This window comes from Ranitomeya variabilis, chromosome 6, assembly GCF_051348905.1.
Source record: "Ranitomeya variabilis isolate aRanVar5 chromosome 6, aRanVar5.hap1, whole genome shotgun sequence".
NCBI lineage: Eukaryota > Metazoa > Chordata > Amphibia > Anura > Dendrobatidae > Ranitomeya > Ranitomeya variabilis.
In genome coordinates, this window is record NC_135237.1 from 7,049,953 (window position 1) to 7,067,557 (window position 17,605).

At 47.5% G+C, this 17,605-nt stretch overlaps 1 protein-coding gene across 1 annotated transcript in view; it reads left to right on the forward strand.

Annotated features, from left to right (window-relative positions):
• The window catches only part of OBSCN (obscurin, cytoskeletal calmodulin and titin-interacting RhoGEF), an 860,705-nt gene that overhangs the window by 235,504 nt on the left and 607,596 nt on the right, over window positions 1–17,605 (forward strand). Inside the window, exons 22-25 of the mRNA XM_077269354.1 lie at window positions 6,845–6,957; window positions 7,122–7,275; window positions 10,700–10,861; window positions 11,032–11,136. Coding sequence (XP_077125469.1) covers window positions 6,845–6,957; window positions 7,122–7,275; window positions 10,700–10,861; window positions 11,032–11,136 — 534 coding nt within the window. The remainder of the gene's footprint in view (window positions 1–6,844; window positions 6,958–7,121; window positions 7,276–10,699; window positions 10,862–11,031; window positions 11,137–17,605) is intronic.

Below are 17,605 nucleotides of genomic sequence, written 5' to 3' on the forward strand. Positions count from 1 at the left end.
TACACCTGAGATATAGCAGAGCCATACACCCGAGATATAGCAGAGCCATACACCCGAGATATAGCAGAGCCATACACCCGAGATATAGCAGAGCCATACACCCGAGATATAGCAGAGCCATACACCCGAGATATAGCAGAGCCATACACCTGAGATATAGCAGAGCCATACACCTGAGATATAGCAGAGCCATACACCTGAGATATAGCAGAGCCGTACACCTGAGATATAGCAGAGCCGTACACCTGAGATATAGCAGAGCCGTACACCTGAGATATAGCAGAGCCGTACACCTGAGATATAGCAGAGCCGTACACCTGAGATATAGCAGAGCCGTACACCTGAGATATAGCAGAGCCGTACACCTGAGATATAGTAGAGCCGTACACCTGAGATATAGCAGAGCCGTACACCTGAGATATAGCAGAGCCATACACCTGAGATATAGCAGAGCCGTACACCTGAGATATAGCAGAGCCGTACACCTGAGATATAGCAGAGCCGTACACCTGAGATATAGCAGAGCCGTACACCTGAGATATAGCAGAGCCGTACACCTGAGATATAGTAGAGCCATACACCTGAGATATAGCAGAGCCATACACCTGAGATATAGCAGAGCCATACACCTGAGATATAGCAGAGCCATACACCCGAGATATAGCAGAGCCATACACCCGAGATATAGCAGAGCCGTACACCCGAGATATAGCAGAGCCGTACACCTGAGATATAGCAGAGCCGTACACCTGAGATATAGCAGAGCCGTACACCTGAGATATAGCAGAGCCGTACACCTGAGATATAGCAGAGCCGTACACCTGAGATATAGCAGAGCCATACACCCGAGATATAGCAGAGCCATACACCCGAGATATAGCAGAGCCATACACCCGAGATATAGCAGAGCCATACACCTGAGATATAGGAGAGCCGTACACCTGAGATATAGCAGAGCCGTACACCTGAGATATAGCAGAGCCGTACACCTGAGATATAGCAGAGCCATACACCCGAGATATAGCAGAGCCATACACCTGAGATATAGCAGAGCCATACACCTGAGATATAGCAGAGCCATACACCTGAGATATAGCAGAGCCATACACCTGAGATATAGCAGAGCCATACACCTGAGATATAGCAGAGCCATACACCCGAGATATAGCAGAGCCATACACCTGAGATATAGCAGAGCCATACACCTGAGATATAGCAGAGCCATACACCTGAGATATAGCAGAGCCATACACCTGAGATATAGCAGAGCCATACACCTGAGATATAGCAGAGCCATACACCTGAGATATAGCAGAGCCATACACCTGAGATATAGCAGAGCCATACACCTGAGATATAGCAGAGCCATACACCTGAGATATAGCAGAGCCATACACCTGCGATATAGCAGAGCCATACACCTGAGATATAGCAGAGCCATACACCTGAGATATAACAGAGCCATACACCCGAGATATAGCAGAGCCATACACCCGAGATATAGCAGAGCCATACACCTGAGATATAGCAGAGCCATACACCTGAGATATAGCAGAGCCATACACCTGAGATATAGCAGAGCCATACACCTGAGATATAACAGAGCCATACACCTGAGATATAGCAGAGCCATACACCTGAGATATAGCCGAGCAATACTCCTGAGATATAACAGACACTTACACCTGAGATATAGCAGAGCCATACACCCGAGATATAGCAGAGCCATACACCTAAGATATAGCAGAGCCATACACCCGAGATATAGCAGAGCCATACACCTGAGATATAGCAGAGCCATACACCTGAGATATAGCAGAGCCATACACCCGAGATATAGCAGAGCCATACACCTGAGATATAGCAGAGCCATACACCTGAGATATAGCAGAGCCATACACCCGAGATATAACAGACCCTTACACCTGAGATATAGCAGAGCCATACACCTGAGATATAGCAGAGCCATACACCTGAGATATAGCAGAGCCATACACCTGAGATATAGCAGAGCCATACACCTGAGATATAGCAGAGCCATACACCTGAGATATAGCAGAGCCGTACACCTGAGATATAGCAGAGCCGTACACCTGAGATATAGCAGAGCCGTACACCTGAGATATAGGAGAGCCGTACACCTGAGATATAGCAGAGCCGTACACCTGAGATATAGCAGAGCCGTACACCTGAGATATAGCAGAGCCGTACACCTGAGATATAGCAGAGCCATACACCTGAGATATAGCAGAGCCATACACCTGAGATATAGCAGAGCCATACACCTGAGATATAGCAGAGCCATACACCTGAGATATAGCAGAGCCATACACCCGAGATATAGCAGAGCCATACACCCGAGATATAGCAGAGCCATACACCCGAGATATAGCAGAGCCATACACCTGAGATATAGCAGAGCCATACACCTGAGATATAGCAGAGCCATACACCTGAGATATAGCAGAGCCATACACCTGAGATATAGCAGAGCCATACACCTGAGATATAGCAGAGCCATACACCTGAGATATAGCAGAGCCATACACCTGAGATATAGCAGAGCCATACATCTGAGATATAGCAGAGCCATACACCTGCGATATAGCAGAGCCATACACCTGAGATATAGCAGAGCCATACACCTGAGATATAACAGAGCCATACACCCGAGATATAGCAGAGCCATACACCCGAGATATAGCAGAGCCATACACCTGAGATATAGCAGAGCCATACACCTGAGATATAGCAGAGCCATACACCTGAGATATAGCAGAGCCATACACCTGAGATATAACAGAGCCATACACCTGAGATATAGCAGAGCCATACACCTGAGATATAGCCGAGCAATACTCCTGAGATATAACAGACACTTACACCTGAGATATAGCAGAGCCATACACCCGAGATATAGCAGAGCCATACACCTAAGATATAGCAGAGCCATACACCCGAGATATAGCAGAGCCATACACCTGAGATATAGCAGAGCCATACACCTGAGATATAGCAGAGCCATACACCCGAGATATAGCAGAGCCATACACCTGAGATATAGCAGAGCCATACACCTGAGATATAGCAGAGCCATACACCCGAGATATAACAGACCCTTACACCTGAGATATAGCAGAGCCATACACCTGAGATATAGCAGAGCCATACACCTGAGATATAGCAGAGCCATACACCTGAGATATAGCAGAGCCATACACCTGAGATATAGCAGAGCCATACACCTGAGATATAGCAGAGCCATACACCTGAGATATAGCAGAGCCGTACACCTGAGATATAGCAGAGCCGTACACCTGAGATATAGCAGAGCCGTACACCTGAGATATAGCAGAGCCGTACACCTGAGATATAGCAGAGCCGTACACCTGAGATATAGCAGAGCCGTACACCTGAGATATAGCAGAGCTGTACACCTGAGATATAGCAGAGCCGTACACCTGAGATATAGTAGAGCCGTACACCTGAGATATAGCAGAGCCGTACACCTGAGATATAGCAGAGCCGTACACCTGAGATATAGCAGAGCCGTACACCTGAGATATAGCAGAGCCATACACCTGAGATATAGCAGAGCCATACACCTGAGATATAGCAGAGCCGTACACCTGAGATATAGCAGAGCCGTACACCTGAGATATAGAAGAGCCATACACCCGAGATATAGCAGAGCCATACACCCGAGATATAGCAGAGCCATACACCTGAGATATAGCAGAGCCGTACACCTGAGATATAGCAGAGCCGTACACCTGAGATATAGAAGAGCCATACACCTGAGATATAGCAGAGCCGTACACCTGAGATATAGCAGAGCCGTACACCTGAGATATAGCAGAGCCGTACACCTGAGATATAGCAGAGCCGTACACCTGAGATATAGCAGAGCCGTACACCTGAGATATAGAAGAGCCATACACCTGAGATATAGCAGAGCCGTACACCTGAGATATAGCAGAGCCGTACACCTGAGATATAGCAGAGCCGTACACCTGAGATATAGCAGAGCCGTACACCTGAGATATAGCAGAGCCGTACACCTGAGATATAGCAGAGCCGTACACCTGAGATATAGCAGAGCCGTACACCTGAGATATAGCAGAGCCGTACACCTGAGATATAGAAGAGCCATACACCTGAGATATAGCAGAGCCGTACACCTGAGATATAGCAGAGCCGTACACCTGAGATATAGCAGAGCCGTACACCTGAGATATAGCAGAGCCGTACACCTGAGATATAGCAGAGCCGTACACCTGAGATATAGCAGAGCCGTACACCTGAGATATAGCAGAGCCGTACACCTGAGATATAGCAGAGCCGTACACCTGAGATATAGCAGAGCCGTACACCTGAGATATAGCAGAGCCGTACACCTGAGATATAGCAGAGCCGTACACCTGAGATATAGCAGAGCCGTACACCTGAGATATAGCAGAGCCGTACACCTGAGATATAGAAGAGCCATACACCCGAGATATAGCAGAGCCATACACCCGAGATATAGCAGAGCCGTACACCCGAGATATAGCAGAGCCGTACACCTGAGATATAGCAGAGCCGTACACCTGAGATATAGCAGAGCCGTACACCTGAGATATAGCAGAGCCATACACCTGAGATATAGCAGAGCCATACACCTGAGATATAGCAGAGCCATACACCCGAGATATAGCAGAGCCATACACCCGAGATATAGCAGAGCCATACACCCGAGATATAGCAGAGCCATACACCCGAGATATAGCAGAGCCATACACCTGAGATATAGCAGAGCCATACACCTGAGATATAGCAGAGCCATACACCTGAGATATAGCAGAGCCATACACCTGAGATATAACAGACCCTTACACCTGAGATATAGCAGAGCCATACACCTGAGATATAGCAGAGCCATACACCTGAGATATAGCAGAGCCATACACCTGAGATATAGCAGAGCCATACACCCGAGATATAGCAGAGCCATACACCCGAGATATAGCAGAGCCATACACCCGAGATATAGCAGAGCCATACACCCGAGATATAGCAGAGCCATACACCCGAGATATAGCAGAGCCATACACCTGAGATATAGCAGAGCCATACACCCGAGATATAGCAGAGCCATACACCCGAGATATAGCAGAGCCATACACCCGAGATATAGCAGAGCCATACACCTGAGATATAACAGACCCTTACACCTGAGATATAGCAGAGCCATACACCTGAGATATAACAGACCCTTACACCTGAGATATAGCAGAGCCATACACCTGAGATATAGCAGAGCCATACACCCGAGATATAGCAGAGCCATACACCCGAGATATAGCAGAGCCATACACCCGAGATATAGCAGAGCCATACACCCGAGATATAGCAGAGCCATACACCCGAGATATAGCAGAGCCATACACCTGAGATATAACAGACCCTTACACCTGAGATATAGCAGAGCCATACACCTGAGATATAACAGACCCTTACACCTGAGATATAGCAGAGCCATACACCTGAGATATAGCAGAGCCATACACCTGAGATATAGCAGAGCCATACACCTGAGATATAGCAGAGCCATACACCTGAGATATAGCAGAGCCATACACCTGAGATATAGCAGAGCCATACACCCGAGATATAGCAGAGCCATACACCCGAGATATAGCAGAGCCATACACCCGAGATATAGCAGAGCCATACACCCGAGATATAGCAGAGCCATACACCTGAGATATAGCAGAGCCATACACCCGAGATATAGCAGAGCCATACACCCGAGATATAGCAGAGCCATACACCTGAGATATAGCAGAGCCATACACCTGAGATATAGCAGAGGCCATACACCTGAGATATAGCAGAGCCATACACCCGAGATATAGCAGAGCCATACACCTGAGATATAGCAGAGCCATACACCTGAGATATAGCAGAGCCATACACCTGAGATATAGCAGAGCCATACACCCGAGATATAGCAGAGCCATACACCTGAGATATAGCAGAGCCATACACCTGAGATATAGCAGAGCCATACACCTGAGATATAGCAGAGGCCATACACCTGAGATATAGCAGAGCCATACACCCGAGATATAGCAGAGCCATACACCTGAGATATAGCAGAGCCATACACCTGAGATATAGCAGAGCCATACACCTGAGATATAGCAGAGCCATACACCTGAGATATAGCAGAGCCATACACCTGAGATATAGCAGAGCCATACACCTGAGATATAGCAGAGCCATACACCTGAGATATAGCAGAGCCATACACCTGAGATATAGTAGAGCCATACACCTGAGATATAACAGAGCCATACACCTGAGATATAGCAGAGCCATACACCTGAGATATAACAGAGCCATACACCTGAGATATAGCAGAGCCATACACCTGAGATATAGCAGAGCCATACACCTGAGATATAGCAGAGCCATACACCTGAGATATAGTAGAGCCATACACCTGAGATATAACAGAGCCATACACCTGAGATATAGCAGAGCCATACACCTGAGATATAACAGAGCCATACACCTGAGATATAACAGAGCCATACACCTGAGATATAGCAGAGCCGTACACCTGAGATATAGCAGAGCCATACACCCGAGATATAGCAGAGCCATACATCTGAGAGACACAAGAATCTGTCGGTGCCATATATCGGTACCTTCCACTTGCACTTTTGCATTTTTGATGTTAGGACCTTGATAATGAATGAACTATTGCTAGTGGGGATGCGTCTGCCGGTCACCCTCCGTTTACCCTGGAGGCGGCCATGATTATCCAGTTATATGACAATTGTCTCTCTCTTGCCAGAGCCTCCAGTACAAATCACTCATCCGCTGCAGGACATGACAGTGGAAGAGAGGGACAAGGTGACGCTTGAATGTGAAGTATCACGGGCGAATGCAGAGGTGAAGTGGCTGAAGGTAAATTAACTCTTTACTCACTGCCCTGACCGTTTCTACCAACGTCTCCTTACTGATGGCTTTGAGCCTTGTGGCTCATCACTTGGTCATGAGAAGTTTTGGCCCTGGGCTGTCACTGCCCGGAGAGTCGCCCCGCACCGGCCTCATATATTCTGTCATTTCAGGATGGATCCGAGCTGCGGCCGAGCAAGAAGATCACAATCATTTCCCAAAGTAACAAGCGCAACCTCACCATCCACAAGTGTGAATATGATGACAGCGGGATGTATGTCTGTGACGCCGGTGACCACAAAAGCTCCGCCCAACTGACTGTGCGAGGTGAGAGCCAATCATGGTGGAGATGTGTGAGCGTACATGTGACCACCCCAACATGAGCCCCTGCTGCTGTACCACCATCGTCAGCATGTGAGCGCAGCTCTGGAGGATAATGCAGGATGTTACTTAAGATCAGTAATGTAATGTATGTACACAGGGACTGCACCAGCAGAATAGTGAGTGCAGCTCTGGAGGACAATGCAGGATGTTACTTATGATCAGTAATGTAATGTATGTACAGAGACTGCACCAGCAGAAAGGTGAGTGCAGCTCTGGTGTATAATACAGGATGTAACTCAGGATCAGTAATGTAATGTATGTACACAGTGACTGCACCAGCAGAATAGTGAGTGCAGCTCTGGAGGATTGCAGGATGTTACTTAGGATCATGTTATGACCTGGTGGTTAAGAGGCCACACTGATGTGACCTGGTGGCTAAAGCACAACATGGGACGAGCTCTGAGAAGGTGGTATCTCTACTGACCGCAGTCCCTAATCCTAACAACAACACTAGTAATAGCCGTGGGATGTTCCTGACTCTCCCTAGACACCTCTTCACAGCCTAAGAACTAACTACCCCTAAAGAAGGAAATAGAAAGCTATCTTGCCTCAGAGAAAACCCCAAAAGGAAAGACAGCCCCCCACAAATATTGGCTGTGAGTGAAGAGGGAAATGACGTACACAGAAATGAAATCAGATTTCAGCAAAGGAGGCCAATACTAAACTTGATAGACAGAGAGAAAAGGATACTGTGCGGTCAGTATTAAAAACTACAAAATCCACGCAGAGTTTACAAAAATGAACTCCACACCGACTCATGGTGTGGAGGGGCAAATCTGCTTTCCCAGAGCTTCCAGCTAGCCTGGATATGACATAGTGACAAGCTGGACAAAAAGAGACATATTTGCAGAGCAATAGAGTCCAAGCAAATGGACAAACAAAAACAAGCAAAAATTTATCTTTTGCTGACAAGGATAGGCCATATGAGAAATCCAAGGAGAGAACCAAATCCAACCAAGAACATTGACAGCTGGCATGAACTAAAGCCCAGAGCAGGTTTAAATAACAAACCCAGGCAAGGCGATTAGTGAAGGCAGCTGCCACAGCTACCTAAAGGAGCAGCAGTTCCACTCGAAACCACCAGAGGGAGCCCAAGGGCAGAACTCACAAAAATACCATTAGCAACCACAGGAGGGAGCTCCAGAACGGAATTCACAACAGGATTAGTAATGTAATGTATGTACAGAGACTGCACTAGCAGAAAGGTGAGTGCAGCTCTGGGGTATAATACAGGAGGTAACTCAAGATCAGTAATGTAATGTATGTACACAGTGACTGCATCAGCAGAATAGTGAGTGCAGCTCTGGAGTATAATACAGGATGTAACTCAGGATCAGTAATGTAATGTATGTACACAGTGACTGCACCAGCAGAATAGTGAGTGCAGCTCTGGAGTATAATACAGGATGTAACTCAGGATCAGTAATGTAATGTATGCACACAGTGACTGCATCAGCAGAAAGGTGAATGCAGCTCTGGGGTATAATACAGGATGTAACTCAGGATCAGTAATGTAATGTATGTACACAGTGACCACACCGGCAGAATAGTGAGTGCAGCTCTGGGGTATAATACAGGATGTAACTCAGGATCAGTAATGTAATGTATGTACACAGTGACTGCACCAGCAGAATAGTGAGTGCAGCTCTGGAGTATAATACAGGATGTAACTCAGGATCAGTAATGTAATGTATGTACACAGTGACTGCATCATCAGAAAGGTGAGTGCAGCTCTGGGGTATAATACAGGATGTAACTCAGGATCAGTAATGTAATGTATGTACACAGTGACCACACCGGCAGAATAGTGAGTGCAGCTCTGGAGTATAATACAGGATGTAACTCAGGATCAGTAATGTATGTACACAGTGACTGCTGTTGTGAATTCCGTTCTTGGGCTCCCTCCTGTGGTTATGAATGGTACTTTTGTGAGTTCTGCCCTTGGGCTCCCTCTGGTGGTTTTGAGTGGAACTGCTGCTCCTTGAGTTTAGCCGTAGCAGCTGCTTTCACTAATCGGCTCCCCTGGCCTTGCTATTTAACTTGGCTCTGGTCTGTAGTTCATGCCAGCTGTCAATGTTCTCTGGGTTGGATTCAGATCTCTCCTTGGATTTCTCTGATGGCCTGTCCATTTCAGCATAAGATAAGTTCTTGCTAGTTCTTTGGTTGTCCATTTGCTTTGGACTTTACTGCTCAGATTAAGTTATGTTTCTTTTTGTCCAGCTTGTCATTATGAAATATTCAGGCTAGCTGGAAGCTCTGGGGAAGCAGATTTGCCCCTCCACACAGTGAGTCAGTGTGGAGATCATTTTTGTAAACTCTGCGTGGATTTTTAGTTTTTAATACTGACCGCACAGTATCCTTTTCTATTTCTGTCTATCTAGATTAGAATTGGCTTCCTTTGCTAAAATCTGTTTTCATTTCTGTGTGTGTCATTTCCCTCTCTACTCACAGTTAATATTTGTGGGGGGCTATCTTTCCTTTTGGGAATTTCTCTGAGGCAAGATAGTTTTCTGTTTCCATCTTTAGGGGTAGTTAGTTCTTAGGCTGTGACGAGGTGTCTAGGGAGAGTCAGGAACACTCCACGGCTATTTCTAGTGTTGGTGTTAGGATTAGGAACTGCGGTCAGTAAAGCTACCACCTCCTCAGAGCTTGTCCCATGATTCATTTTACCCACCAGGTCATATCAGTGCTTCTCCGTAACCACCAGGTCATAACAGACTGCACCAGCAGAATAGTGAGTGCAGCTCTGGAGTATAATGCAGGATGTAACTCAGGATCAGTAATGTAATGTATGTACACAGTGACTGTACCAGCAGAATAGTGAGTGCAGCTCTGGGGTATAATACAGGATGTAACTCAGGATCAGTAATGTAATGTATGTACACAGTGACTGCACCAGCAGAATAGTGAGTGCAGCTCTGGAGTATAATACAGGATGTAACTCAGGATCAGTAATGTATTTATATAGTGACTGCACCAGCAGAAGAGTGAGTGCAGCTCTGGAGTATAATACAGGAGGTAACTCGGGATCAGTAATGTAATGTATGTACACAGTGACTGCACCAGCAGAATAGTGAGTGCAGCTCTGGGGTATAATATAGGATGTAACTCAGGATCAGTAATGTAATGTATGTACACAGTGACTGCACCAGCAGAATAGTGAGTGCAGCTCTGGAGTGGGACATGTGGTTTGTGTAGACAGTGACCTTGCTGTAGGGAGATCAGATGATGTAACCTGACAGATCTTCTTGTCCTCGTCGTATGAGGTGTCCGTGTGCGTTGCCCATGTTATAGCAGGTCGCGCGGCTCAGTCATGTGATCTCGTGTGATGTGCCTTCTGTCATTCCCCCATCTTCTTCATCCACAGCTCGGGACATCCGCTTCATTAAGCCTCTGCTGGACTTGGATGTGGTGGAGAAGGAGTCGGCTTCGTTCGTGTGTCAGATTTCTCATGATGATGTTCAGACTCAGTGGTACAAAAACGGCACAAAACTGCGGGCAGGAGACAACGTGAAGCTGCGCCAGGAGGGTGAGAGCTGCCAGGAAATCGGGAGGTTACGAGCAGATGAGGGTCCTCCATCCTTCTCTGGGCCCCTGTGGCCCCGGAGTACCCGATCCTCTGCAGTCCTGTATGATCTGGTTGTGCTGATGATTTTCTTCACTGTCTTCACGCTCGGTCTCTGCGGTTTGTCATTCTAGGACGGACGTTCTCATTGACCTTCAAGAGTGTCCAGGCCGAGGATGCCGGAGAAATCAAACTGGTGGCGGAAAGTGCCGAATGCTGCGCCAACCTGCGCATCAGAGGTGGGTACGGGGCCCGACACATACACAGGGGCCAATCAACTGGTCCTGAGATGCTGCACTCACTATTCTGCTGTTACATAAGGTCTTATCCTCCAGGTCTTTTATTAAATAAAATAAAAATACTTTACATGACAATAACCAAGATACATTACAAATAAAACACCACAGAACAAAACATAAGAACAAAGCTCCAATCAGACGACAACAAATGACAAAAATCACAAAGAAATAAACCAGAAATGGAACCAAAATGGAGAAAGTTCATGATCTACAAATCAGGGACGAGAAAGAAAAATTCCAATAAAAATAAAGCAAAACTAAAAGACAACAAACAAAATACTCATAACTACATGAATACCCCTGTAAAAATTTTACATAATAAATAGTATAAAATCATATAAGACCCCCGGCCCAGCTTCATTCATACTACTATATACAACCCCAACTACATTCACACCGTCCTATATACAATATTATATACAATATATACACTATATACACATTATACTAAACCAAATATTATACAACACCGCAAACACAACAAAACCCTACTGGTCCCACTGCCTTACCTTACAGCCACCCCCTTACACCACCACATTCACCCTACAACAAACCTAAATACAATACAGTGTACAAACTTTTTTTTTTTTTTTTTTTAATTATATTTTCATTAATTTTTTTATTTTTAATTTTTATTTTTTAAATATATATATATATATATATATATATATATATATATATATATATATATATATATATATATATATATATATATATATATATATATATATATATATATACACACACACCTACTCTAACTATCCCGCCACCCCTGATCCAGCTCTGGCCACAAAGTTCAGGAATTATCCGAGCTAGGATCAGGCCCCAAAGTTTTTCCCCAGGCGGGGCCTGGGCCAGGCCAGATCAGTCTCTTATCACCGCCGTTGAACCCCCCCAATCCCCCCACCCAACCTAAGACCCTCTATTATACACACTATATACAATATATACAATACACTATATACAATATATACATAAACCAACTTCACAGAACACAACCTACATACTCACCACCCAAGGCTCAAGTTTGATGCCTGCAAACCTTCTATTCAGGGAACAGAAATACAAAACAAAAACCTAGGGTGTAAAGATATCAGCTCACCACCAGGATATAGGAGCGCTAACGGACTAAGGCACCCCGAAGGAGAAACCCCTCCAGAGATGGGCCGCCCTCCGGGCACCCAGTCTTTCGCACTCCAGAGAACGCACCTTCACCAGGGCACCTAGGATGCTGCTACAAACTTCATCTACGAGGAGGATTTTACTCTGCGTCGTAACTAAAACTCGTGCGTTCCACGTGAAGTACCTGACCACTGCGCTGACTAATAATAAAGTGACTCGGTCCCTTCTCCCGAGGTCTCTGTCCTATGCCGAGTGGGCCTATGGAGTGTTCAGAGTGGCCAGCCGAGGCCAACCAATGGAAACGCCCACCCTGTTGTACACCTCTGTATTAAAGGGTGTATTCCAGCATGGTAGCGCAATCCTCACGGGGACAATTTCTGTCCACGGAGCTCCTGTGCTTCAAATTGTCCCTCACATACAACTTACCTTGGAAGCAGCGCCAAGTCAAGTCCCAATACTTCTTGGGGATCCTGCTAGAATTTAACAAACTTAACCCAACCTCTAGATCCCGACTCGGGCAGTCCTTTAGGACCAGTGGTCTCTGAAAATGCGAAAGCAAGACCCGCATGTCGAGGAGTTTCCTCGGGAGGGACCTCACTTCCCACATTCCCAGACCCCACCGGTGCATCATTTTCAGAACCGGGGTAACATAAGCCGGGAGATGCCCGTGCGGTGTGCGAAGATCCTTCAACCTTGCCCCTCTCTCCCATTCCTGGAAGAAAGGCTGAAACCATCCCCTGCAGGAGAATACCCACGGAGGAGCCCTCTCCTTCCAGAGGTTTGCCACGTTAACTTTCAAAATGGTGTTCACTAGAAACACCACGGGGTTCACCATATTCAACCCCCCTAGTCTCCTCGTGCGATAAGTGACCTCCCGATAGACTAGGTTCAGTCTATTCCCCCATAACATCTGGAAGAACAGACTGTAGACCCGTGTCCAGAGGGTCTCCGGCAAGACACAGACGCTGCCCAGGTAGACCAGCAAGGGGAGCAAGAAAGCTTTGCACAGGTCAACCCTTTCCCTCAGGGTCAAAGACCAACCCTTCCATTGGTCCACTCTTTGGGCGACACCCTTGATTCTGCCTTCCCAGTTTTTCGTGGGGTAATCACCCTGGCCAAATTCGATGCCTAGGACTTTGGCATGTTCTTGGGGTTCGGGGAGGGTGTCCGGAAGATCAAACGTGGGATCCCCGCCTCCCAGCCAGAGACTCTCACACTTGTCCTGGTTGACCTTGGACCCGGATGCCTCCGAGTAGCTCTCCACTTCTGACATCACCACCATCGCCTCCTCTTGCGAAGAAACAAAGACGGTAACGTCGTCCGCGTAGGCCACTACCCTCAGGATAGCCTCTGGCGCCAACCCGCCCATCCTCACCCCCGCCAATGGTCCACAATCAACCCTTCTGAGGAAGGGATCGATCGCAAACGCGTAAAGCAAAGGGCTAAGAGGGCAGCCCTGGCGGACACCAGATCCCACCCCGAAAGGTTGTCCAATCCACCCGTTTACCAGAGGGAAAGTCTCAGCCCCTGCGTACAAGGTCTTAAGCCAGTCCACAAACCCTCCAGGCAGACCATACCTCAAAAGAGTGGACCAGAGGTACTCGTGGTCGACCCAATCAAAGGCTTTTGCCTGATCCAGGGTCAGCAAGAACCCCTTCCAAAGGCCCGCCCTGCCTTGCTCCACGGCCTCTCGGACACCCAGAACAGCACTGAAAGTGCTACGGCCAGGAACGCAACAGTGCTGGGCCTCCGAAAGGAGCCGCGGTGCAAACTTCACCAGCCTATTGAAGAGTATCTTAGCCAAAACCTTCCTGTCCACATTGAGAAGTGATATGGGACGCCAATTCTCAATGCGTGACGGGTCCTTACCCTTTGACAAAATGATTAAAGCCGACCTCCTTAATGATCTCGGCAGAGTGCCCGAGGAGAGACAATCATTAAACACCTGAGTCAAGAGGGGGACCAAGGAGTCCCTAAAGGTCTTAAAGAACTCGGATGTTAAGCCATCCGGACCTGGCGATTTTTTGGGCCGGAGCCCATCGATCGCCAGTCTCACTTCCTCTTCTTTGATCGCTTCTGCCAAACCACCCAGCGAGAGGTCAGCCCCTGGCTCAGGAACAGCTTCAGCCAGGAAAGCCGACATCCTGTCACGATCCAGTTCCTTCCTTCCCAAGAGGTGCGAGTAGTATGAACTGACGACCTCCAAGATCCCTGATTTGGACCTTCTCAGGGATCCCGTACTGTCCATCAGCCCGGTCACTATCTTACTATTCACTGACATCTTGCAGCTTCTGTAAGGGTCGGGCGAGTAGTACTTCCCGTAATCCCTCTCAAAAACCAAAGATGCGTGCCTATCGTACTGACACCTCTTTAGCAAGGATTTCACACTGGAGATAGCCTCGCGGCTACCCCCAGTCGAGACAAGATGCTCGAGTTTCCTCCTCAGGCTCTGATACAGGCGATCCCTGTTCAGGCTTCTGAGGTTCGAGAGTTGCCGGAAGAATCTCGCCACCCGATGTTTGAACATCTCCCACCACTCAGACTTAGTGTTACTTAGGCCCAGCAGCGGTACCTGTCATGATCTCAATGGCAAGAGAACATAGCATAAGCATATATAGGAACTAGCTCTTGGAAGATGGGAACTGAGCTGACCATGAACTAAACCTAACGCACAACTAGCAGTGGCCGGGTAGCATGCCTACGTTGATTCTAGATGCCCAGCCCAGCCGGAGGACTAAATAAAGCTAGCAGAGGAAAATATTAGTCCTAGCTCACCTCTAGAGAAATACCCCGAAAGGAGACAGAGGCCCCCCACATGTATTGGCGGTGAGTTGAGATGAAATAACAAACGTAGTATGAAAATAGGTATAGCAAATTTGAGGTCCACTTACTACATAGCAGAAGACAGAAAGGACACTTTCATGGTCAGCTGAAAACCCTATCAAAAAACACCATCCAGAAATTACTTTAAAACTCTGGCATTAACTCATAACACCAGAGTGGCAATTCCCGTTCACAAGAGCTTTCCAGACACAGTAACGAAACTACAGCTGTGAACTGGAACAAAATGCAAAAACAAACATGGACAAGAGTCCAACTTATCTAGTAGTTGTCTAGGAGCAGGAACAAGCACAGAGAGGCTTCTGATAACATTGTTGACCGGCAAGCAACTAACAGAGCAGCAAGGTTATATAGCGACTCCCACATCTTGATGGGAACAGGTGAACAGAGAAGATGAAGACACCAGTTCAATTCCACCAGTAGCCACCGGGGGAGCCCAGAATCCAAATTCACAACAGTACCCCCCCCTCAAGGAGGGGGCACCGAACCCTCACCAGAACCACCAGGGCGATCAGGATGGGCCCTATGAAAGGCACGAACCAGATCGGAGGCATGAACATCAGATGCATTCACCCAAGAATTATCCTCCTGGCCGTATCCCTTCCACTTGACCAGATACTGGAGTCTCCGTCTGGAAACACGAGAGTCCAAGATTTTCTCCACAACGTACTCCAACTCACCCTCAACCAACACCGGAGCAGGAGGCTCAACGGAAGGCACAACCGGTACCTCATACCTGCGCAATAATGACCGATGAAAAACGTTATGAATAGAAAAGGATGCAGGGAGGTCCAAACGGAAGGAAACAGGGTTAAGAATCTCCAATATCTTATACGGGCCGATAAACCGAGGCTTAAACTTAGGAGAAGAGACCCTCATAGGGACAAAACGAGAAGACAACCACACCAAATCCCCAACAGAAAGCCGAGGACCAACACGACGGTGGCGGTTGGCAAAAAGCTGAGTCTTCTCCTGGGACAACCTCAAATTGTCCACCACCTGCCCCCAGATCTGATGCAATCTCTCCACCACAGCATCCACTCCAGGACAATCCGAAGATTCCACCTGACCAGAGGAAAATCGAGGATGAAACCCCGAATTACAGAAAAACGGGGACACCAAAGTGGCAGAGCTGGCCCGATTATTGAGAGCGAACTCCGCCAATGGCAAAAAAGCAACCCAATCATCCTGGTCAGCAGACACAAAACACCTCAGATATGTCTCCAGGGTCTGATTAATCCGCTCGGTCTGGCCATTCGTCTGAGGATGGAAAGCGGACGAAAAAGATAAATCTATGCCCATCCTAGCACAGAATGCCCGCCAAAATCTAGACACGAATTGGGTCCCTCTGTCAGAAACGATATTCTCAGGAATACCATGCAAACGAACAACATTTTGAAAAAACAGAGGAACCAACTCGGAAGAAGAAGGTAACTTGGGCAGAGGAACCAAATGGACCATCTTAGAAAAACGGTCACACACCACCCAGATGACAGACATCTTCTGAGAAACAGGCAGATCTGAAATAAAATCCATCGAGATGTGCGTCCAAGGCCTCTTAGGAATAGGCAAGGGCAACAATAATCCACTAGCCCGAGAACAACAAGGCTTGGCCCGAGCACAAACGTCACAAGACTGCACAAAGCCTCGCACATCTCGTGACAGGGAAGGCCACCAGAAGGACCTTGCCACCAAATCCCTGGTACCAAAAATGCCAGGATGACCTGCCAACGCAGAAGAATGAACCTCAGAGATGACTCTACTGGTCCAATCATCAGGAACAAACAGTTTATCAGGTGGGCAACGATCAGGTCTCTCCGCCTGAAACTCCTGCAAGGCCCGCCGCAGGTCTGGAGAAACGGCTGACAATACCACTCCATCCTTAAGGATACCTGTGGGCTCAGAGTTACCAGGCGAGTCAGGCTCAAAACTCCTAGAAAGGGCATCCGCCTTAACATTCTTAGAACCCGGTAGGTATGACACCACAAAATTAAACCGAGAGAAAAATAATGACCAGCGCGCCTGTCTAGGATTCAGGCGCCTGGCGGTCTCAAGATAAATCAAATTTTTGTGGTCAGTCAATACCACCACCTGATGTCTGGCCCCCTCAAGCCAATGGCGCCACTCCTCAAAAGCCCACTTCATGGCCAAAAGCTCCCGATTCCCAACATCATAATTCCGCTCAGCGGGCGAAAATTTACGGGAAAAGAAGGCACAAGGCCTCATCACGGAGCAGTCAGAACTTTTCTGCGACAACACTGCCCCAGCTCCGATCTCAGAAGCGTCGACCTCAACCTGAAAAGGTAGAGCAACATCAGGCTGACGCAACACAGGGGCAGAGGAAAAACGGCGCTTAAGCTCCCGAAAGGCCTCCACAGCATCAGGGGACCAATCAGCAACATCAGCACCCTTCTTAGTCAAATCGGTCAATGGCTTAGCAATATCC